The sequence below is a fragment of the Propithecus coquereli genome, unplaced genomic scaffold (genome assembly GCF_000956105.1).
Source record: "Propithecus coquereli isolate 6110/MARCELLA unplaced genomic scaffold, Pcoq_1.0 Scaffold3, whole genome shotgun sequence".
Lineage (NCBI taxonomy): Eukaryota > Metazoa > Chordata > Mammalia > Primates > Indriidae > Propithecus > Propithecus coquereli.
In genome coordinates, this window is record NW_012148618.1 from 1,994,322 (window position 1) to 2,018,568 (window position 24,247).

The 24,247-nt window shown below is 37.8% G+C and overlaps 1 protein-coding gene across 1 annotated transcript in view; it reads left to right on the plus strand.

Moving 5' to 3' along the window:
- The window catches only part of CHD8 (chromodomain helicase DNA binding protein 8), a 43,533-nt gene that overhangs the window by 9,018 nt on the left and 10,268 nt on the right, over positions 1 to 24,247 (plus strand). Inside the window, exons 5-29 of the mRNA XM_012649320.1 lie at positions 3,439 to 3,621; positions 3,703 to 3,771; positions 4,330 to 4,385; positions 5,239 to 5,356; positions 6,402 to 6,485; positions 9,284 to 9,421; positions 10,970 to 11,091; positions 11,242 to 11,485; positions 12,446 to 12,622; positions 14,359 to 14,502; positions 14,765 to 15,020; positions 15,792 to 16,002; positions 16,248 to 16,443; positions 16,944 to 17,111; positions 17,473 to 17,652; positions 17,802 to 17,912; positions 18,254 to 18,450; positions 18,722 to 18,921; positions 19,027 to 19,183; positions 19,277 to 19,366; positions 19,642 to 19,745; positions 21,282 to 21,411; positions 22,522 to 22,597; positions 23,067 to 23,121; positions 23,301 to 23,508. Coding sequence (XP_012504774.1) covers positions 3,439 to 3,621; positions 3,703 to 3,771; positions 4,330 to 4,385; positions 5,239 to 5,356; positions 6,402 to 6,485; positions 9,284 to 9,421; positions 10,970 to 11,091; positions 11,242 to 11,485; positions 12,446 to 12,622; positions 14,359 to 14,502; positions 14,765 to 15,020; positions 15,792 to 16,002; positions 16,248 to 16,443; positions 16,944 to 17,111; positions 17,473 to 17,652; positions 17,802 to 17,912; positions 18,254 to 18,450; positions 18,722 to 18,921; positions 19,027 to 19,183; positions 19,277 to 19,366; positions 19,642 to 19,745; positions 21,282 to 21,411; positions 22,522 to 22,597; positions 23,067 to 23,121; positions 23,301 to 23,508 — 3,674 coding nt within the window. The remainder of the gene's footprint in view (positions 1 to 3,438; positions 3,622 to 3,702; positions 3,772 to 4,329; positions 4,386 to 5,238; positions 5,357 to 6,401; positions 6,486 to 9,283; positions 9,422 to 10,969; positions 11,092 to 11,241; positions 11,486 to 12,445; positions 12,623 to 14,358; positions 14,503 to 14,764; positions 15,021 to 15,791; positions 16,003 to 16,247; positions 16,444 to 16,943; positions 17,112 to 17,472; positions 17,653 to 17,801; positions 17,913 to 18,253; positions 18,451 to 18,721; positions 18,922 to 19,026; positions 19,184 to 19,276; positions 19,367 to 19,641; positions 19,746 to 21,281; positions 21,412 to 22,521; positions 22,598 to 23,066; positions 23,122 to 23,300; positions 23,509 to 24,247) is intronic.

Here is a 24,247-nt window from a genome sequence, read left to right on the forward strand (position 1 = left end):
AGTGATCTGTTTAGTGTTTCTTAGATTTTTAAAAAATAAGTCATTTTAAGAATAGTACATGATGGATGTGATTAATAAAAGTTAAGTAATACAGAGATATAAAAACTAAACTAGAACGTCTCTCCTAATCCCCACTCTCTAAAAGTAATTATCAATAGTTTATGTATTCTCCCAGATTTTTTTTAATGAGGTATAATGTATATACAGTTAAATATGTGCAGATCTTATTTGTATAACTTGGTAAGTTTTGACAAATGTATCCAAGTAACCACCACCCAAATCAAGGTAAAGAATGTTTTCAGGCTGGGTGCAGTGGCTCACAGCTGTAATCCTAGCACTCTGGGAGGCCGAGGCAGGTGGATCGCTCAAGGTCAGGAGTTCGAGACCAGCCTGAGCAAAAGCGAGACCCCATCTCTACTAAAAAAATAGAAAGAAATGATCTGGACAACTAAAAATATATACATACATATATATATATATAAAAAAATTAGCCGGGCATGGTGGCGCATACCTGTAGTCCCAGCTACTCGGGAGGCTGAGGCAGAAGGATCGCTTGAGCCCAGGAGTCTGAGGTTGCTGTGAACTAGGCTGATGCCATGGCACTCTAGCCCGGGCAACAGAGCAAGACTCTGTCTCAAAAAAAAAAAGAATGTTTTCATCATCCCAGAAAGCTCCCCTGTACTCTCTTCCAGTCATTCCATCTCCTCTTTCCATAGGCATTTCTATCACCGTAGCTTAACTTAGCCTATTCTTGAACTTTATATAAATGGAATCATACAGTATGTACTCTTGGGTTTACTTCTTTTAGCATAATGTTTTTGAGATTCATCCATGTTAAATGTATCAGTAGTTCATTCTTTTTTTTTCTTAAATAATATGTGATTTTATGAATATACCATAATTTGTTTATTCATTCTCCTGTTCATGGAAATTGGGGTTATTTCCAGTTTGAGGCTATCATGAATAAGGCTGCAATGAATAGTCTTAGTATGTACAAGTATTTTGTAGACATAGGTTTTCATTCTTCATGGCTAAATCCCCAGGAATGGAATCGATAGATTATAGAGTAGTTAAACATGTAACTTACAAGAATCTGTGAGTTTTCCAAAGTGATTGTGTCATTTTACACACCACCAGTAATGAGCGTTTCAGTTGATACATGTCTTCAACATTTGGCGGTGGTGTTCTACCCCATTATTTTTTAATAATTCCATGGTGTTCTATTTTAAGGCTGTAACATAATTTGTTTAATCACTCCCTTGTTGATGAAAACTTAGATTTTTTCTGGTCTTCTGTTAATACTATCATGGTAATGCTACAGAGATTTGCACACATGTGCAAATTTATCTATAGAATATCTTTGAAGTGGAATTGATAGATCAAAGAGTATTGCCAAATTTTTCTCCATAGAGGTCATACCTATGTATATTCTTACTAACAATGTATGAGTTCCTATTTCAAATATTTTGATCAAACTTGCTGATTTTTGCCAGTATGTTAGGTGAAAAAAAATTTGTTTAGTTTTCACTTGTAATTATGTTATTGTGAATGAGCATGAGCTTTTTTTAGGTTTAAAAGCTATTTGTATTTTTTCTGTGAACTGTCTCTTCATGTCATTTGCTGTTATTTCTATTGTATTATTGATCTTTGTTATTCAAAAGAACTCTTTATGTTTAGGAAATATATCATATGGCTTTTTAAAAAAATGGTTTTTTTGAGACAGGATCTCATTCTGTTGCCCAGGCTAGAGTACAATGGCATCATCATAGCTCATTGCAATCTTAAACTCCTGAGCTCAAGCGATCCTCCTGCCTCAGCCTTCTGAGTAGCTGGGACTATAGGCACACACCACTGTGCCCGGCTAATGTTTCTGTTTTTTGTACAGACAGGGTCACACCATGTTACTCAGGCTAATCTTGAACTCCTGCCTTCAAGTGATCCTCCTGCCTTGACCTCCCAAAGTGCTAGGATTACAGGCATGAGGCATAGTGCCTGGTTCATATGACATTTTTTTCTCAGTTTATTATTTGTCTTTGCTTATAATGGACTGTATTATGCAAATAACCATAAATTTTTTTACACACTCAAATTGATCAATTTATTAGAAAGAATTCCTATTCCAGGATTATAAAAAAATCCTTCCTCATTTTCTCTTAGAAATTTTATGTCCTTTTAAAATATTTATTTAAATCTTTGATCCTTTTAGAATTTTGTGTCTTTCATCTTGTACATAGCTAGGCAGTTTTTCCAGTCTCATTTATAGAGTAATTCACTTTTTCCTCACTGATTAGAAGTATCATTTTTATCATGTTCTAAGTCCACCTAAATATTTTAGTCTATATTTGGACACTATTTCATTGACCTTTTTATCTCTTCATGGGAAGATATCAAGCTGTATCTATTAGTATAGCTTAATACTGGTAAGGCCCTCTATACTTTTTCATATTTTTCTTGGTTATTTCTTAGATATTTATTTGTCCATTTGAATTTTAGAATCAGCTTATCTAGTTAAAAAATGTTAATTTTGTTTCATCATATTTATGTAATTAGGGAGGATTAAGTCCTCCTTAAGACTTAAGAATAGTAAGTTTTACTATTCAAGTCATCTTTTATGTCCTGTAGTGTTTTAAAGTTTTCTTCTTATAAATTTTATATATACCTTATTAAATTTAATCCTTTAGATAATTAATCTTTGTGTTTTCATAAATGGGATGTTTTATTATGTTTTCTGGCTGACTCTGTATAGAAGTGGTGTTAATTTTTAAAAATTAATTTTATACCAAGCCAGTTTGCTCAGTTTTAGTAGTTCTATTATTTGATTCTTTTGGGTTTTCTCAGGGATATAATTGTGGTTGAAAAATAATAATTTTATCTCTTCTTCCTTCCCAACTTTTTATCACAAGCTGCAAATATTAAATTACTTAATTAAAAATGTTTTATTCAACCAATTGAAAGAATAAGGTAGATCTAAAACATATTGATATGGAAAATATTTCTGAGAAATATTAACTAAAAAAGTAAGCAGCAGAAGAGTACATATAGTATGATTTTATTTATTAAAACAAAAAAACTTTTGAAACTAAGGGGGAAAAAAACGAAATTAGAAACAAAATATTCTTACATCTTTGCATTTCAGGGTTGCTCCTAGTGTGAAGTGTATTGCATCCTGTTTCAGTTTCCCAGAGCTTCTTGCCAATAGTGTCCAGGTTTCTCTCAGTGGATTCCTGGCCTTTGATAAAGCAATTCAGCAAACTGATATATATTCAGTACATAGAATAACTCAGATGGTTTGACAGATAAGCTCTTTCTCATCTTTTGGTTTGATTTTTCATGGGAATTTTGGAGTGAAATCTAAGTACATGACCATGGGCAAACAGTTTTGTAAGTTTCCTCTTTCAGAGACATAAGCAGTCATTTTAACTAAATTTTCCTCTACAGAAGAGACGCTCAAACCGCCAAGTTAAGCGAAAAAAGTACACAGAGGACTTGGATATAAAGATCACAGATGATGAAGAAGAAGAGGAGGTAGATGTAACTGGTCCAATCAAACCTGAGCCTATCCTCCCCGAACCAGTGCAAGAACCAGATGGCGAGACTTTGCCTTCCATGCAATTCTTTGTGGTAAGCTGAGAACTTAAGCAATTTGAGAGGTTTGTCCTGCTGGTCACAGTTATCTGTTGACTACTGCATCTTTTGCTGTAGGAGAATCCCAGTGAAGAAGATGCAGCCATTGTAGACAAAGTGCTTTCTATGCGGATTGTGAAGAAAGAGGTGAGACCTCTTACCTCTTTTTATTCTTTTTTTTTTTTTCTTTAAGAGGTGGGGTCTTGTGTTGACCAGGTTGGAGTGCAGTGGCTATTCACAGACATAATCATAGTGTACTGCAGCCTTGAACTCTTGGGGTAAAATGATCCTCCTGCCCTAGCCTCCTGAGTAGCTGGGACTATAGGCGTGCTCCACTGTGCCTGGATCTTCTCTCTCTTTAATATCAGCACATAATGCTATATTCACACACTTTATTTATTGAGTACCTTTGGATATCAGGATATATTTCTAGGATGTAGTTATGAGAGATGATAGAGGAAAGTTAACTAGAAAATAGAAACTGCCTCGTCTTTCACTTATCTGTTGAGACTGCATAAAGGCTTATATTTTTTCAGCCCTCCGGTTTCTAATATTGAAGCACCACGTTGGTTCCTTAATCCCTGAGTCAATAATATAATTCAGGGAACGTCGATATGAAGTTCTGCCATGTGTGATTAAAATTAATATGTTCTTTCTTTGACAAATAAGAGACTAATAACTATAATTTCTTTCTTTCTTTCTCAGCTTCCTTCTGGACAGTATACTGAAGCCGAAGAATTCTTTGTCAAGTATAAGAACTAGTATGTGATCTATGTAAAAAGCTTTTCACCCCAAACTCCACAGGGTTGTAAAAGGTTCTCCTGTGTAGACTATCATGGGTGGGAATGTGTCCCTTTTTTATAGTCTACTAGTCTAGATTACTGGAGTTATTTTGTTGTTGCTTTTTGTTTTTTAAATAGAGACAGGATCTTGCTCTCGTACCCAGGCTAGAGTGCAGTGGCACAGTCACAGCTCAGTGCAACCTCAAACTTCTGGACTCAAGCGAATCCTCCTCCTTCAGCCTCCCGAGTAGCTAGAGTTACAGGCATGGACCACCACACCTGGCTAATTTTTTTAAATAAACGTTTTGTAGAGATGGGGTGTCATTATGTTGCCCAGGCTGATCTGGAGCCTCTGGCCTCAAGCCATCCTTTCACGTCAGCCTCCCACAGTGCTGGGATTACGGGCATGAGCTACCACGCCCAGCCCCAGATTGCTGTTTTTAATGGGGAAAATGGCTATTTAGAGAGAAATTCAGGAACTGACATGACTCTCACTATTTCCTTGCAGAAAGGTGGGGTGAGGGTGGTTCCTGATAAAATTCTTTGTGGATTCTTTCTCCTTCAGTCTAGCACTAAGACCTTGCTACTCAAAGTATGGTCCGTGGACCAGCAGAGTTAGCATTACTTGGGTGCCTTTTAGAAATGTAGACTTTCAGGCACATTTGTATGGTTTATATGCAAATTGAAGTTTCAGAAACATTGATGTAAGAGACTATCTTCCAGTTTAAGCACACACTTGTCATGTCTGCCTGTGGCTAATCCCAAAATCTCAAACACTTGCCTGCCAACTTCCTTTTCTTGCACCATGACTGGCTATTTCCATGTCCTTCAGCTCCTATCTACACTGTGAATGGGCCACTATCTCCCAACTTGAAAAGGATAAGAGGATCCATCAAAAACTAAAGCGCTTCAAAACCAAAATGGCTCAGATGAGACACTTCTTCCATGAGGTAATAGGAATAAGTATTGCCGATATATCTCTTTCATAGAAGCACTAATTACTGGAGTTATCAGCATTGGCTGATTATTTAAAAGACTTATAGTTGTTTATATAAAAGGGTATAAAGTTTTAATTTTGATCATTGACTTTCCTTACTTAATTGCCCCATGCTTTGTTTTCCTAGGTTTAAATATAGTGTGTTTATTAGTTGTAGGGTACTTTGAAATTGACCTGCTCAATACTCATGAAGTATCTTCAAAACAGATCATAAACTGATCTCTCATCTACTGAGGCATTATTCTCCCTCTAATATCAGTCTTTAGCTATTGATGGTATCTGTAGACATAAGCAATTGTATCATTAAGGGAGAACATTTATTTTCTCAAATTTTGAATCCAGTATTATTAGAAATAGTGATAAAAGAGCTTTAATTGCCAATATTCAGGTTTACTATTAGTTAAACACTGGAGCAAGATGAAATATGTCCATTATATTTGAGGAGGTCATTAATGACCTTAACAAGAATAGTTTTGGTTATGTGATACAAGTGGAAGGAAAAGTGGAATGGATGGACTAGTGAACAAAGCGAAGCATGTGTGAACAGAAGTGAATGGAAGCAAGTGAACAGAAATAGCATGTGTTTAAAACTCTTTGGAAAGTTTGGGTAAGAAGCACAGCAAAAAAATAGTTGCAGGGGATATAGAGTCAAAGAAGGTCTTTTTTAAGACCTTGAAATAGTGGAACATATTTGTGTTTATGGGAATGATTCATTAATGGGATCCCTAAGAATACAAGAAGGGATGGAATCCAAAGCGTGTATGGAATGGCCTGTGATAGGGAGAAGAGACTTTCTCTGGCAGCAGGTGAGAAGATAGGCACAGACCCAGGTATGTTTGTATGATTTGATAATTGTGAAAATGCAGAACACCTATTACGTTGCCTCTGTTTTCTTAAAAAATTTTCAAGTAGGATTATCTGCTAAAGGTGAGGCAGAGGGGTTGTTTTACTGTACAGTGATCTTTTGTTCTTATTGTTTGGTTTCATAACTCATTTAGGATGAAGAGCCCTTCAATCCAGACTATGTAGAGGTGGATAGGATATTGGATGAGTCTCACAGTATTGACAAGGATAATGGGGAGGTGAGTTGGGGCATGGAGGAACATGAAATTCCTCTTACATTTCTGCTGGTCCGTTTGCCAATCCCTTTTTTCCAGGTATGGCTGAAAAATCCCTTGGACTGAAAAAGCATTTCTGAATTTTACTTTGGGATCCTTAGAAAGATAATGGGAAGGTAAGAGAGTAGGAAGAGAAGATAAAAGGAAAGATCCACGTAAAGTCAAACATCTAGGAGATACATTGATTAATTAATTAATTATTTAAAGACAGGGTCTCACTATGTCAGCTAGGCTGGATTTGAACTCCTGACCTCAAGTGATCCTCTTGCCATCAAGTATCTGGGACTACAGGTATACACACTGCGCATCTGGCTAATTTAAAAAAAAACTATTTTTTTTTTTAGAGATGGGTGTCAATATGTTGCCCAGGTTGGTCTCAAACTCCTGTCCTCAAGTGATCCTCCCACCTCAGCTTCCAAGTAGCTGGGATTATAGGTGTGAGCCACTGCACCTGGCTGGGAGCTATATTTATGAGTACTGAAAAGTTATTCCCTTTGTCTCATTTTTCCTCAGATTTTATATGGGAGACCCTTCACATTCAGTTGGAAATTGGGTGTGGGGCAAGAGAAAGGGATACTTCACAAATTCCTGAATTTATACATATTAAAATACTTGTACAGGCTTACTTTTAGCTTTTTCCAAATCATATTGTTGAGAATTAGTTATTTCCTAAACTCACCATTGATTAAATGCCTTTTCATTGGTCATTAAAACAGATCTGCTACATTTGAATCTGTATTTTTAAATAGATTTTGGGGTCCTACTTCCACAGGTTCAGATTTAGTAAATATAGGTTGGGACCCCAAGATCTTTAAGTTGATTATCCAAGGGGTTTTCATGCATGGCTTGATTTGGGAATCACCACTCTAAAGCTTTCTTAGTTTGGGGAGCATGTTTTACATATGCTGAAACAGACCACCATTTTTGTTTTCCAAATAGTCACATAGATCTAAACCACCAATAAATTCAGCTTTTTCTATTTTAAATTTACTTCAAATTTTTGTTTAGGCTATGAGCTACCATTTTCTTAAAACACTTTCTTCTCACTTCAAGCAGCAGTCTTTTGTTTAGTTTTGTAGGGTCATAAACAGAACTTTTTATCACATCTGATAGTTACTTCTTTTACAATGACCAGCAGAGAACAACAGAATCTTCTTAAGATGTCAGTGCTGGGTGGTGATCTGGGCTTACTCATGAGCCAAGTGACTTGCTCCTATGTATCATTCTAACGGGACCTGTAAGTCAAATTCTGCCCTCTATAAAATTCTAAAGTTTGCTCTACTTTATAAGCCTTCAGGTTCCCTCAGATAACCAGAATCTTACATGTCCAGGGACTATTACAATTTGTTGTCTTCAAATCCTAATAAGCATGCTTCCGATAACACATATTTTTGCTTTTTGGAGTTGGAGGTAAGAGTTACCGTGTGTTCATTTATGAGAGGTGAGTGGAGAATGGACCAGTTTATTAGGTCAGGTTAGCTACTCTTATATTCTTCTCATCATTTTTAGGATTGCAGCCTTCCCAGCCTTGAAAATCTTATGCTTTCTACACCATACTTATTCTTCCAAAAGCAGTTGGCCCTTTGGAGTATGTTGCAACTTGCATGACAGGTGAAAATGTTTTGGTACCCTGATTCCATAATTTATGCTCCCAATATTGGATAATAACACTTTGTGTATCCGTCCCCCCCCCACTTCAAAGTAAGTTTACCTTGTGATCCATTTTACATTACCTAATAGTGGAAATAAATATTATAATACATATTTTGGTCCTTAGAAAAGTAAGTTATGCCAGAAATGTGTGACCTGGACAAATGACTTTACATAGAGAGTGATCTGAGTCACTACAATAAAGAAAAAGGTAAAAGAGCAGCTGAATTAATTCTAGGGATTCCTTGATCTATGACTATGTTGAGGCACTTTTACACTTCTTGCTGGTTTTTTTAAGGGGTATTCTATGAATTGGTAATTAGAAATTTCTGTTGATTGTGCTAGGCCCAGTCTAATCCTGCTTGCTTTATACTGCATGAGCCAAAAATGGAAATACAGTAAGTGTGATTGTCACGAATAGTGAAAATAGGAGCCATTCAACCATTGGTCGCTGCCTCTTCCCTTGCAGTGAAATGCCTGCATACAATACTACTGTAGTTGGACCTTGAGCATTTCCTCTTCACTCTTACTACCTCTCTTCAGTGATGCATCTGGTAATTATCTCTTAGCTTCCTGGGGCTCATAAGGAAATCTCTTTATCACCATATAATTGCTCTTGAAGTCCATCTACACTCATAGATACAGGGGCTCAGAAGCCCATGATGTTAGCCCTAGAATGCTCCTAGGGGTTTACCCTATTCCTCGTCCTAAAAGAAACCTGGTTTCCACTGTATCAAATTTGGTGCCAGGAGAATGGTATGGCACCAAGCCATATCTTTTAATTTCAACACAGTATAGGAAAAGAATAGCCTTTTATTTTTCATCTGTTTGATTGATGAGCATAATGTTTTAGTGCTTAGTGTTCTAGAAATTACTGGGTAGAAATTTTACTTTTAGGACAGATTCTGATAAATTACCTTGAAGAATGATCAAAGCCACGAACAGTGCTGCATCAGCAGGTGAACCTATGCTTGGTATGTTCAGCCTGACTTTTTTAGCAGCTTTTAGGTGTCAACACTTTGTGATGTGATTTTATAGTCAAATTCTTATTCTTTAACCACAGCAGAGAACACAGAATCAGTTTTTTGAAGCTTTGGCTTCTTTTCTCCTAGCCTGTTATTTACTACCTGGTGAAATGGTGCTCTTTGCCTTATGAGGATAGTACATGGGAGCTAAAAGAGGATGTTGATGAAGGCAAGATTCGAGAATTTAAACGGATACAGTCAAGGCACCCAGAACTCAAAAGGGTGGTAAGTATATTTGCATTTAGAGTATAAAGGCCTATATAGGGAATGATTTAATTTTTTCCCCTATAGAAGTTTTTGTTGTTTTTGCTTTTTATTACAGAAATTTTCAAACATAAAAGTTGAAGAAATAGTATAATATACCCATTACCTAGCTAACAGTTATTAATAAATGTCCATTTTTGTGTAATGCATTTTCCTACCATTCATTCCTGTATTTCTCGGGTTTTTTTTTTTTTTTTGAGACAGAATCTCACTGTGTTGCCCAGGCTAGAGTGCCGTGGTGTCACCCTCGCTCACAGCAACCTCAAACTCCTGGGCTCAAGCAATCCTCCTGCCTCAGCCTCCCAAGTAGCTGGGACTACAGGCATGTGCCACCATGTCCGGCTAATTTTTTCTATATATTTTTAGTTGTCCAATTAATTTCTTTCTGTTTTTAGTAGAGACGGAGTCTCGCTCTTGCTCAGGCTGGTTTCGAACTCCTGAGCTCAAACAATCTGCCCGCCTCGGTCTCCCAGTATTTCTCAGGTTTTTTAAAATCAAATTCCAGATTCCTTTATTTCATCTGTAAATATATCATTGTTTATGTCTGCAAGATAAATAATACCATTATTATACTTGAAAAAAATTAATCATTCCTTAATATCAAATACCAATCATTGTATACATTTCCTTGACTGTCTTATAATTTTTGTTAAGTTACTTGAATTGGGTTCTAAATAAGGTCCATATGTTGCTATCAGTTCATATGTCTAAAGTCTCTTTTAATTGTAGTTCCCCTTTGATCTGCTCATCTCCCACCTTTACAACTTTGTCTTGAGGAATTGAGGTGATTTGTTCTGCAGGGTTTTCCGTAGTCTGAAATTTGCCGATTGCATTCCTCTTGATATCTTTTAACATATTCTCTGTCCCTGATATTTCTCATGAATGCTTTGGTCAAGAGCAGCACTGTCCAGTAAAAATTTTTAGCGCCATGCTGTTCAATACATTAGCCACTAGCCATGTTTTTTTAACATTATAGAAAGTTCTATTAGACATCACTGTTCCTAGAGGCTTGATCAGACTGATGAGGCAAGCTAGTAAATCTGCTTCATAGATGGTGGTGTGTACTTCTATCTGGTTGTGCTTTGTGATGTTATCAGCCATTTATGATCATTCTAGATTTGTTCTTTCAGGATTTTAAAGTGGTGATATTTTAATTCGATCATTTCTTCACTTATTAGCCAGAATCTTCTATAAATTTTGTTTCATCTACTATTTGGTTACCTGAAGGTAGAGATTGTATAGAAAGGATAAATACTTTTCCTTTATTTCCCAGTTTCCAAAATAATGAAGTAGAGTTCCCTTGCATCCACCAAAAGTGACCAGTAGGTTTTTCCTCTTTTATCTTTTTTTTAAAAATATTTTTTAACTGAAGGATTTAAATATATTTGACATGTTTTAATCCAAACAATAATGTTTTTGAATTGACTTTAACTATTATAACTACCTAGTAAGTCTTGCCTAATTTTGTTAATGTCTTCACTCCATTTATTCAAATTTCATGTTTTTTAGAATCGTCCGCAGGCAAGTGCCTGGAAGAAATTGGAGCTGTCACATGAATATAAAAACAGAAACCAGTTAAGGGAATATCAGTTGGAAGGGGTCAATTGGCTGCTCTTTAACTGGTATAACAGGTAAAGAAAAGAGTGGGCCCATAAGATATATACTTAGTCCTGGGGTCATTTACTCATTTTCTATTGAAACAGTTTCTTCCCATGTCCTCTGCTTTTTAAGATGGTGTCTTTTGACATGTTTATTTTCTCCCTTCCATGTTGAATCTGCAGGCAGAACTGCATCCTGGCTGATGAGATGGGATTGGGCAAAACTATTCAGTCCATTGCCTTCTTGCAGGAGGTATATAATGTGGGCATCCATGGCCCCTTCTTGGTAATTGCCCCGCTGTCCACAATTACTAACTGGGAGCGAGAATTCAATACATGGACAGAGATGAACACTATTGTGTACCATGGCAGTCTGGCCAGCCGGCAGATGATTCAGCAATATGAAATGTACTGCAAAGATTCACGGGTGAGTTATATGTCTTCAAAATGGTATGGTTTCGAGAAAGTAGGCCAAGGGACCTGGTATTTTAGGGGTTATGTAAGAATAAAAGACTTGTATTGAATCAGTGCTCTGTGATTTAAGGGATTTTTGTGCAACAGTATGCAGGGCATTTTTTTTTACTTTGGTATTTTTCCCCAGTAGACACTTAGATCCAGTGGAAGTTCTGACTTTAATTTATGAATGTATATATTTTAAGTAGAATTTTATCAGCATTAATGAGTTTTAATCAGTATTTTACAGAATGAAATCCATTTACCCACTTGGTCCATATGGTAGTGAACTTAAATTATTCTTTCTTTTCCTTTTTTTTTTAGTCTACTGAAATTTTCATCAAGAATAATCCCTTTTTCTAAGGAAATTTGAAAATGAAAATGTGAATCATACATCTTGTATTAACATCGAATTTTATTTGTGTTTCTGTTAGTTTTCTTTTGTGCTCATTTTTATGCCAAGCCAAATTTTCTCAAATCACGTTTTTCAACTCTTAATTTTTTTAAAGTGATATCAATCTTCTGTCAATTTTTAGACAGTAACCAATATTATCATGTTCCATATTACCTGTTTTCACTTTTATTATTTTCTTGTATATTTCAGCATTGTCCAACATTTGTGGATTTCATTGCTAACCAACAAAAGATCTAAGGCAGAGAGACACATGAGCTAGGCATATCCCAGTCAAAAATGTCTAGCCTCATTCAGTGAGGTCTTTGAATTTCCCAAGAACCTGAATGTGTTGAGGAAGCAATGTATCTTACATTCAGTGATTTGGCACTATTTATCAGGAAGATAAACAGTGGTGGAGGTGGGTGGTGGTATAGTTTGTATTTCGTATTAAACCTGCCTGGATATGGAAAAGTAATTCAGAAGAGCTCCTCATTTAGGTATATTTTAGACCTTTTCTGATTTTACTGCCTTCATGCTTAGGGGCGCCTCATCCCGGGTGCATACAAATTTGATGCCCTGATCACTACTTTTGAGATGATTTTGTCAGACTGTCCTGAGCTTCGTGAAATTGAATGGCGTTGTGTCATCATTGATGAGGCCCATCGACTTAAGAACCGTAATTGCAAGCTGCTTGATAGTCTCAAGCACATGGACCTGGTGAGTTCCATGCTGACTTTTGGGAAGAAACAATTGGGATTAACCCACCCTAATTCCCTGTGGAATTAAAATAACCCAATTTAGCAGAGAAGAAAAAAAGAATCTTGGTATTGAGTGGTAGATATAACCTAGAATGGTACGTAAAAGTCATATAAAAGTTGTAAATTTTAGAATTGGAAGAGTATTATAGTTTAGTGGTTCTCAACCAGGAGGATAGGTGGGAAACTATTAGTGCATAAAAAATACTTCAACACTAGGATCTCAGCCGGGTGTAGTGGCTCAAGGCTGTAATCCTAACACACTCTGGGAGGCTGAGGAGTTTGAGGCAAGCCTGAACAAGAGCGAGACCCCGTCTCTACTAAAAACAGAAAAAATTAGCTGAGCGTGATGGCGCACACCTGTAGTCCCAGCTATTTAGGAGGCTGAGGCTGGAGAATCACTTGAGCCCAGGAGTTTGAGGTTGCCATGAGCTAGGCTGACGCCATGGCACTGTAACCTGGGCAACAGAGTGAGACTCTGTCTCCAAAAAAAAAAAAAAAGCCAACTAGAATCACTTGAGCCCAGGAGTTTGGAGCTGCAGTGAGCTATGATCATGCCACTGCACTCCAGCCTGGGTAACAAAGTGAGACCCTGTCTCCAAAAAAAAAAAAAAAAAAACAAAAACTGCAGAACTTAATGGCTTAAAACAGCAACTATATTTTTCATGATTCTCTAGTTCTGCCACTTAGGCTGGGCTCAGTTAGGCTGTTGTTTTTTGTGGTCCTGCCTGGAGCCATTAATGCTGCTACAGCTGGGAATTGCTGCTGATTGTTGGCTGGGGCTCCTGGATTATCTTCCACATTTCCACATGACCTCTCATCCTCCAATAGGCCAGACTGGGCTTTATATGGTAGTCTCAGGGCAGTGTTCCAAGAGGGCAAAAGTAGAAAATGCAAGGTGTTTGAGGTAGGCTCTGAAACTTACACAGTATCACTTCTGCTACATTCTCTATGTCAGAGCAAGTCGCAAGACAAGCCTAGATTCAAGGGGTGAACCTTGATTGGAGGAACTACAAAGAATTAATGGCCATATTCAATCCAGCACAGTTACATTCCCTAGAGAAGGGCATATTAGGATATCTATGAGGAATTGAATGTGGAGAGACATATGTAATTGGAAAAAAACATAATCTGAATTACTATTTTTTTAATTGTTTTTATAATATTTAAATTATTTCAATATGTTAAATAAAGTCAAGGGTTTCTTGAATCATTTGTGTCTATCAAAAGAGGGAGCAAAGGCCGAGGCGGGCGGATTGTTTTGAGCTCAAGAGTTCGAAACCAGCCTGAGCAAGAGCGAGACCCCGTCTCTACTAAAATTAGAAAGAAATTAATTGGACAACTAAAAATATATAGAAAAAATTAGCCGGGCATGGTGGCGCATGCTTGTAGTCCCAGCTACTCGGGAGGCTGAGGCAGGAGGATCGCTTGAGCCCAGGAGTTTGAGGTTGCTGTGAGCTAGGCTGACTCCACGGCATTCTAGCCCAGGCAACACAGCGAGACTCTCTCAAAAAAAAAAAAAAAAAAAAGAGGGAGCAAGTAAAAGAAACATTAAAATAGTACCATGATCCATTCCCATCATTTTCTAGATAAAGAATTTAAAATTTATATACTTTAAAGATTATATACTTGATGGAAAACCCCAGAAGTCCTTTGTGTTTTTGAATTTTATCATTCTTCTGTTTCCTTTATTTCTAGGAACACAAAGTGCTACTCACAGGAACACCTTTGCAAAATACTGTGGAGGAACTATTTAGTTTGCTTCATTTCTTGGAACCTTCACAGTTTCCCTCAGAATCAGAGTTCCTCAAGGACTTTGGAGATCTCAAAACAGAGGAACAGGTAGGAAGTCTATCTGATAATGTAATACACGTAGGACAAAATGGTAAAAGTTTGTACAAGGCAGACACCTGTCACCATAGGCGTCAAGGGCTTTTCTGAACTTTTTATAACCTTGAGCCTACATCATCTATGGCATCATCCAAAATCTACCTTTCTTAGATACTGGAAAACTATAATATTTTATATTTTCATGGTTCTATAACATGTGAAAACGTTTGCCCTCGTATTATTGATTTCTTTTTCTCTCTGTAATGGACCACAGGTTCAAAAGCTACAGGCCATTCTCAAGCCAATGATGCTAAGAAGACTCAAAGAGGATGTTGAAAAAAACTTGGCACCCAAACAGGAAACTATTATTGAAGTAGAGCTGACTAACATCCAGAAGAAATACTATCGGGCTATTTTGGAGAAGAATTTCTCCTTCCTTTCCAAAGGGGCAGGTCATACCAACATGCCTAATCTACTCAACACAATGATGGAGTTGCGCAAGTGCTGCAACCACCCATATCTCATCAATGGTGAGGGAATTCTTGGAAAATACCTGAACTTCTGTATTACCTGTGTTTACTTTCTAAATTCCTCAGGGACAATGGATACATTGATTGATCCATCCTAACTTGGGGGTGGGAACTATGTGTGGGGAAGGGGCCTCCTTTTAAAAAAACGATTTTTACGTGGATATCTTTCTCTAGTTCTTTCTACTCCCTTGATCCTGCATAATCTCCAAAATTAAATAGAATTTGCTGTTTAGAATTTCATGACTAAAAACTCAGGTTATCTGGGCCTGGTGACGAGAATCTGTAGATCCAGCTACTCAGGAGGCTGAGGTGAGAGGATCGTTTGAGCCTAGGAATTCAAGACCAGCCTGGGTGATATAGCAAGATCCCATCTCTAAAAAATAAATATAAAAAAGAATTCAAACTATTCAGTTCTCTGGATAAATATCTTCACTGATACTACATTTTGCTGTATCTTTTTTGGGTGCCAGTAGAGTGGTAATAGTGAATTGTATGTTCTATCTTAGTTCTTGTCCACATATTTACATATATTTTACCTAGTTATCATAGGACCACCTTAATCGGAATATTTTGTATAACACAATTGAAGATGATTTAGGATATTTTGGTCCTGAAATCCTGTGAGAGATGTTGATCTCAAATCAGATTACTGGTTTTTTGTTTTTGTTTTTTTGGGTTTTTTTTTTTTTTGGCTTTCTTATCTCAATTTAATAAACAGCCTTAATATATTTCACTGGATTTCAACATCAAGTTTGATTTTTCTTTTGGCAGGTGCAGAAGAAAAAATCCTAACAGAATTTCGGGAAGCTTGCCATATTATACCTCATGACTTCCACCTACAGGCCATGGTTCGTTCAGCTGGCAAATTGGTTCTTATTGACAAGTTACTTCCAAAGCTTAAAGCTGGTGGCCATAAAGTTCTGATCTTCTCCCAGATGGTACGCTGCCTAGATATCCTGGAGGATTATCTAATCCAGAAGAGGTGAGAAAAAGAGTCATACTAATCTTGTGGTTACTGTATTCTCATAAAGCAGCAAAAAGTAGGAAGGCCTGTGTTTAATTAGAATTGACCAGTTTTAATAAAAGAAGTGTGTTTAAGACTCGCTCTCAACGTTTTTATGTTTTTTAGCCAGTTAGGGATATGGGGTACTGGTATTGATCCTAGCCTGTTTTTTTGGTCTCCTCCTCTGCTTAGCCACTTAAATTTTTTCTGTGACTTCCATACAGGTACTTATATGAACGTATTGATGGGCGAGTTAGAGGCAACCTTCGACAAGCTGCTATTGACCGCTTTAGCAAACCTGACTCAGACCGCTTTGTCTTCCTGCTGTGCACCCGGGCTGGTGGACTTGGTATTAATCTTACAGCTGCTGATACCTGCATCATCTTTGATTCAGACTGGAATCCGCAAAATGACCTGCAGGTAAAAGAAATCATTCTCTTAGGGATTGACTACCTAACCTGGGAGGTTTTTCAACAAGATCAGGATCTCTTAGAAAGACCTTTCAGAGAGTATGGAATTGTTTACTTAATTAGGGGTAGCAGTTAGGTTAGGGATCAGTGAATTTTTTTCTGTAAAGGACCACATAATAAATGTTTTAGGCTTTGTGGACCATATGGTCTTTCTTGCTCTCTAGTCACCTCTACTCCTGTACCATAAAAGCAGCCATAGATAATAGGTAACTGAACAGGCAGGACATCTATAAAACCGATGTCCACGAAGACTATAGTTTGCTGACCTTTGGTTTACATGGTAGGGCAATAAATTCATCTTGAAATTGACTTTAGGTTTTGAGTTGATCTCATGGCTGCTTTATAGATGTTTACGATTGTGAATTGGTATTTTGTATCTCCCTGCCCCTCCCCCGACTTACGTTATCTTTTTCCTTTCCTTTCTTTTTTTTTTAAAAAAAAAAAAAATAGGCCCAGGCACGGTGTCATCGAATTGGGCAGAGTAAAGCTGTGAAGGTGTACCGTCTAATCACTCGTAATTCCTATGAGAGAGAGATGTTTGATAAGGCTAGCCTCAAGTTGGGATTGGATAAGGCTGTGCTTCAGTCCATGAGTGGTCGGGATGGCAACATAACCGGAGTGAGTCTTCTTAGTCTATGGATAAGTTTGTAGTGGGCCATAGTGATGGAGACAAAAGCTATTTTTGCACAGGAATCTGACTACCTTGTTTGTAGTCTCAATTATTTCTTATAATAACTAAAGTATTATGACATGGTTAGGTAATATTCTCTTAATAGTCTTTTTATCTTTCTTTTTTTTTTTCTTTGAGACACAGTCTCACTCTGTTGCCCTGGCTAGAGTACAGTGGTGTCATCATAGCTCACTGCAACCTCAAACTCCTGACCTTAAGTGATCCTCCTGCCTCAGCCTCCCAGAGTGCTACGATTACAGTCATGAGCCACCGCACCCAGCCTTCTTATCTTTGTATTGGTTTTTGCAGATCCAACAATTCTCCAAGAAGGAGATTGAAGATCTCTTAAGAAAAGGAGCATATGCAGCCATAATGGAGGAAGATGATGAGGGCTCCAAGTTTTGTGAAGAAGACATTGACCAGATCTTGTTAAGACGAACTACAACCATCACCATTGAATCTGAAGGAAAAGGTTCTACCTTTGCCAAGGTATGTTCTGTCTGTGCTAGAGACTAGAAAAGCAAAGATCGAAACAGGAATCTCTACGATTTAAATATGTTTTCAAAATGTGGTTGACTGATTTCACGTTGCTGAAAAAGTTATTATAGCAACTTTACTCTCCCTTTGTTCCTCACTAGGCAAGCTTTATTGCTTCAGAAAATAGGACAGATATTTCTCTGGATGACCCTAACTTTTGGCAAAAGTGGGCCAAAAAGGCTGATCTAGACATGGATCTTCTCAATAGCAAGGTGAGCTTATTCTTCCTTTAGAGAGGAAGTATTGCAGAAGACACACTACTTTTTGTAGTCTTTATAGCTACTCTGATTCTTTGATGCTAATTGCAGTTTATGATAATGTATCATATACAAGGGCTGTTGTGGAAACTTTCTACCTAGGGAGGCCCCAGAAAAATACCTACGTGTCTCCTACCTTATTCTACTTCCTGAGTCCCTGTCAATTATTTTACATGTTAATAAAAGGAAAATCTCCCTTTGGGTATCTACATATGTTACATCCATGGCTGTTTTAATTCATAATTGTCTTTTCCCATGAGCAAAACATAAAGAGAGTTACTCTGTTCTCTGCATAGAATAACTTGGTGATTGACACACCTAGAGTACGAAAACAGACACGCCACTTCAGCACTCTGAAAGATGATGACTTGGTAGAATTCTCTGATTTGGAAAGTGAGGATGATGAGCGGCCACGCTCCCGCAGACATGACCGTCATCATGCCTATGGGCGCACTGACTGCTTTCGGGTGGAAAAGCACCTCCTGGTGTATGGGTAAGAACCCGCCTTGCCATGAAAGATAGTGCATCTCCATCCTGTTAGACACCTTATTTGCCTTTCAGATTGGAAGCAATGACCGAAGAAGGGATAATGTGAAAATGTTTGCCTTGGAGGGAGTTTATTCTATTTATTCTGTTACTATGTTTTTTTGAAATCTTTCTTTCTCACCCTTTTTGAGGAGATGTGATTCCAGGGGGCAGGAGAATATAATAGAATTAGAATTCCCAGGAAAATATTAATATAGTTTCCTTTTTTGTTGTTTTAGTTGGGGACGATGGAGAGATATTTTATCTCATGGACGATTCAAGCGACGTATGACTGAACGAGATGTGGAGACAATTTGCCGGGCTATCCTTGTGTACTGTCTTTTACACTACCGGGGGGATGAAAATATCAAAGGTTTCATCTGGGACTTGATTAGCCCTGCTGAAAATGGCAAGACAAAAGAATTGCAGAATCATTCAGGTAATTATCAACTCTTTACTTTTTTATCTTTCTATAGGTTATCTAATCCTTTTCAGGTCCAAGGGTTTTTCTCAATCCAAGTCTTCAATGTCTCCCCTTTCCCAGGTCTGTCTATCCCTGTGCCCCGTGGACGCAAGGGGAAAAAAGTAAAGTCACAAAGCACTTTTGATATCCATAAGGCTGATTGGATCCGGAAATATAACCCTGACACTTTGTTCCAAGATGAGAGTTATAAGAAGCACTTGAAACATCAGTGTAATAAGTAAGGATGAAATTCAGCAAAGATGAAAACATTTTTCACCTCAAACTTTCTACACTGTTATTAATGAGCCAGCTCTTCTTCCCTCCCTTCTAGGGTATTGTTGCGGGTAAGAATGCTATACTACCTGAGGCAAGAGGTTATTGGAGACCAGGCAGAGAAGGTGTTAGGGGGTGCCATTGCCAGGTAAAGTCCTGCTATATGTATTTTTTTATACCCTGCCTTATTCCAGGGATGATTAGTGTGCTTATTTCATTCTATACTATCTTCGGGATACCTGATAATTTGAATCTATATATCAGGTCTTTAATCCTATACTTGACACTAGTGGAAGGAAATAGTGCAGATGCATGAGTGTTTTAAATTGATGGATAAGGGAGGCTACCTGTAATAATCTTTTCAAAGTTTCTAACTTTAATTTCCTGCATTGCTGAGCTGACTGTGCCCTCTTGTACCTTTAGTGAGATTGACATATGGTTCCCAGTAGTGGATCAGCTGGAGGTTCCAACAGCCTGGTGGGACAGTGAGGCTGACAAGTCCCTCCTCATTGGAGTCTTTAAGCATGGTAGGTACTTTCTAGCCTATTCCTTTTCTACTGAAAATTTATGTCCACAAATGGAGCATTTAGCAAAATGCTCATGAGAAGTAACTGAATTCTTTGATTGCTCTTCAGTAAATTTATGACTGAATAGGAAATTAGTTCTTAAATATCCAGAGCAGAGTCATTAGTTTCTATAAATAGATGTTCAAGAAAGACCAGATGGATAGGTAAGTCTCAAGGTAGGGAGCCTCCCATCTGTTCTCTAATTACGGTTACCAATATGTTACTGCACTGTGTGTTGAGGGGTCTAAGTTGGAGTCCCACAAATAAGGGAGGTAATATAAATCCACTCATGTTATTAATAACCACACTTAATTTGTTTAGCTTTCCTGTGGCTTGTTGAAAGTGTTTTATTTATCTAAATGTCCCATTTGTGTAAATGTTCAGTAGTCACTCTGATGTAGGTGTAAGCAGCAGTGTTTGAGTGAAACAAAAATAAAGCATAAAAAGGGAGACTGACTAGACCAAAAAAAGCGGGGGAGAAAATACTCCCTTTGCAGTTTTGCCTGAACCGAATCCCAGGCACTAAAAGCAGTGAATATTAACTTTTAGCCCAGTGACTTGGGGAATTGAAATTTCTTTTTTTAAAAATACTTTTATGTTTATTTTTATAAAATAAAAGTAATGGAACTTAATCTACATGTTTTTAAGAAGTTTAATGGGATAAGAAAAACTGTCAACATTTGTAGTCTTAGATTTGCTTGCAAGACACAGAGGTTTAGAAGAGTCCAAACATCCTGGGAGTGTATTCATCCATTCATTTATTCAGTGTTCATCATGTATTCACTGAGTGCATATTAAAATTGCAGGTACAAGTTTCTTATCATTTGAGAATGTGTGATCCACCACTAAATTATTTGACTTTAGTTTTTCCATCTATGTTGTAAGAATGACAAAAAGATAACCAGTTAAATGGCTATGTAAATCTGTCACCATAGTATAGATAAATTCTTTTTTTTTTTTCTTTTACACGTTACTGAGAACTTTAAAGTATATAAATTCTTTGACTAAATTCCTAGGGTCAGTAACTAGTTGAAAACTCTTCATGACTATAAATTGCTATAAAAAATGGCTGGGTGCAGTGATTCATCCCTGTAATCCCAGCACTTTTGGAGGCCAAGACAGGAGGATCACTTAAGCCAGAAGTTTGAGACCAGCCTGGGCAGCATAACAAGACCCCATCTCTAAAAAAAACTTAAAATTAGCCAGGTGTGGTGCTATAGCCACTTGGGAAACTGAGGCAGGAGGATTACTTGAGCATAGTAGTTCGAGGTTATAGTAAGCTATGATCATGCTGCTGTACTCTAGCCTAGGCAACAGAGTGAGACCCTGTCTCTAAAAAAAATTAAATAAAATAAAAAGTTGCTATAAAAAATGTTAAATATAGTAATATAACCCAACAGCTATTTTGCATTATGAGCAAAGTAGCCTACCTATTCTAATTATCTAAAGGCACAACAAATCTCTTATTATCTTCAGCTCTGGCCCTTTCTCTTCTAGGCTATGAGAAATACAATACTATGAGAGCAGACCCAGCGTTATGCTTCCTGGAAAAGGCTGGTCGACCAGATGATAAAGCCATTGCAGCAGAACATCGAGTGTTGGATAATTTCTCTGACATAGTAGAAGGGTAAGCATTGGTGTTTAGTTCTTTTAAAGCTCTGAGTCCACACCATGAAGGCTCTTGGTTGCTTGTGCTATGAGATAACGTAACTCTAGCCTTGAATGAACCCATTGGGGTTCTTAATGGTAGTTATACTCATGAATGATAAATCCTTAACAAAAAGTAGTACCAGCATATAAAGCATTCCAAAAACTGTCCTAAACCACACAGTGCCATAAGATGCAACTATGGGTGAAAATTAATGTCGCTTCCAAATACTTATTTGATATTCTATTCAATTTGCTTTACAACACTTTTCTACACAGCTACAATAGCTGAGAGGATAACTGGTTCTCTTGAAAGATAACATCCAGGCAACTCTCACATGTTGCTTATGTGGTAGAGCCTCGAGTACTTATACCCCTGGTTTATCATCTCCCAATGGTACCTGACACATAAAGGTATTTACTTTGTCGGGGTACATGTCCCAGTGATGAGTTGCCATGCTAATACTGAGTCACCAGGTAGGGCAGTGATGCCCTAGTTTGGGTGCCAGTGAGTTTAACAAAACTTCTCATGTGGAGACCTGAGGGGCATGTGAAATAATTGGCTTAGTTAATGAATACCTACCCATTCCTTGATGACTGAGAGATTTCTCTTTGATAGTCACAATTTCAATTTGTTTAATGTAGGACTCTTAAAGGAAATTGGAACATTTATTCATTGCAAATCATTTATTATGCCACCCTTCTGCTCAGCAGAGAAAAGCAGTAAAAACAAAAAAAGCATGAACCATTCAAATGAAATAATAAAAAGTAAATAGTTGGGAAGGAGGGAGAGAATGGGTTAAACAATAAAAAAGGCTCTCAGTGGAAAGAAAGTGTGCTAATCAAAGTGTTTCATTTCAAATTCAAGCAATTGTGAGTGGTATGTTGTCAATTTCTCATAATTTTTTTTTTTTTTCTTCTGTTGGATGAACTGACCCAAAGCTTTGCACCTGGCCTGCCATTCCTGTGAGCTTGAAATTTAAGTCTATTCCATGCTGGGTTGGACATTTGGCCAGGTCTTCATCCTAGGTTCCTCCTTGTGATAGAAGATGCATTATTAACATTTTCTTGTGCCTCTGGATAATTTTAGGGTTGACTTTGATAAAGATTGTGAAGATCCTGAATATAAACCACTCCAGGGTCCCCCAAAGGACCAAGATGATGAGGTAAGGAATTTCATTTGAGTCTAACTTTTTTCTATTAATAGTTAAGTCTTCTCCTAGTCTCTGAATCTTGAAGTATATTGATTAATTTATAATCCAAAATGGAAAATGAATACCATTTGAGAATATAAAGTATTAATGGAAAGGATTGTAACACCAGCTGGGGGAGATCAGGGATGACTTTGTGGAGAAGGTGGGACCCAAGCTGGACATCGAAAGGTAGTATTTGACTAATAAATTCCTGAGTCCCATTAATTTTGAGCCATTATTAAGAACTGACTTTTCAGGTTCTACTTTCTTATTCTTCTTTTAGTTGGTTGCTTCCAAATTTTTGTGAGGGTTCCTTTCATTAGAAATTTTTCTTGATCTCTTGGTGCCATAGAAAGACACACACAAGAAAGTGATTTCAGAGTGCCAACTTTCTCCCCTTTCCCTCCCCCCTCCATCCTATTGGGTGGATCTCCTTCTCTAGGGTGATCCCTTGATGATGATGGATGAGGAGATCTCAGTGATTGATGGAGATGAAGGTAAATTTCTAGGTCAACTAGTACAATTTTGTGTGGGGTGGTGGAGTTGGGGAATTGTTCACTGAGTTCTATCCTATTCTGGGATTTCTAAGAGCTTTGCCTTTGGGTAGGTTGAAATACCAGTATTATCTCTACTACCCTTTCTATGCTTCCTGTTCATTCTACTTTGTTTCCCACAGCCCAGGTGACCCAACAGCCAGGCCATCTATTCTGGCCTCCAGGCTCTGCCCTAACAGCTAGGCTTCGGCGCCTGGTAACAGCCTATCAGCGTAGCTACAAGAGGGAACAGATGAAGATAGAGGCTGCAGAACGTGGGGATCGGCGAAGGCGGCGTTGTGAAGCAGCCTTCAAACTCAAAGAAATTGCACGGCGGGAGAAACAACAACGGTAAAATATAGCTGGGAATTTGGGCTGAACTATTGTTGTGTCTTTCAGCTATGGGCCCTATACCAAAAAGCATCATAAGAAGGATTTATTTGGAATTCCCTACAGAGGGACCATCTTTTCTGCCTTGAATTGTTACACCTCTAGGACTTAAAACCTCACTTGTGTGCAATAATCATAACTCTTGGGTATTTCTCCTGTATAAACATTCTCACTATTACTTACCTGCATCAATTTCCCCCTTAGTTTGGTAATTCTTACTTGTTACATAGTATCTCTGACTGCCTTTTCTGGGCTTTTTTTTTTTTTGCCTCTATATTTTCAATTTTTGTGTTTTCAGGTATTCTAAACCACATTAAGAAGTAACCAGTTTCGGCCAGGCGCAGTGGCTCACGCCTGTAATCCCACCACTCTGGGAGGCCAAGGCAGGCAGATCGTTTGAGCTCAGGAGGTCGAAACCAGCCTGAGCAAGAGCGAGACCCCGTCTCTACTAAAAAAAAAAAATAGAAATTATCTGGACAACTAAAAATATATAGAAAAAATAAGCTGGGCATGGTGGCTCAGCCTATAGTCCCAGCTACTCAGGAGGCTGAGGCAGAAGGATCGCTTGAGCCCAGGAGTTTGAGGTTGCTGTGAGCTAGGCTAACGCCACGGCACTCACTCTAGCCCGGGCAACAGAGTGAGACTCTGTCTCAAAAAAAAAAAGAAGTAACTGGTTTACTATGTTCTTCTGATTACTTTT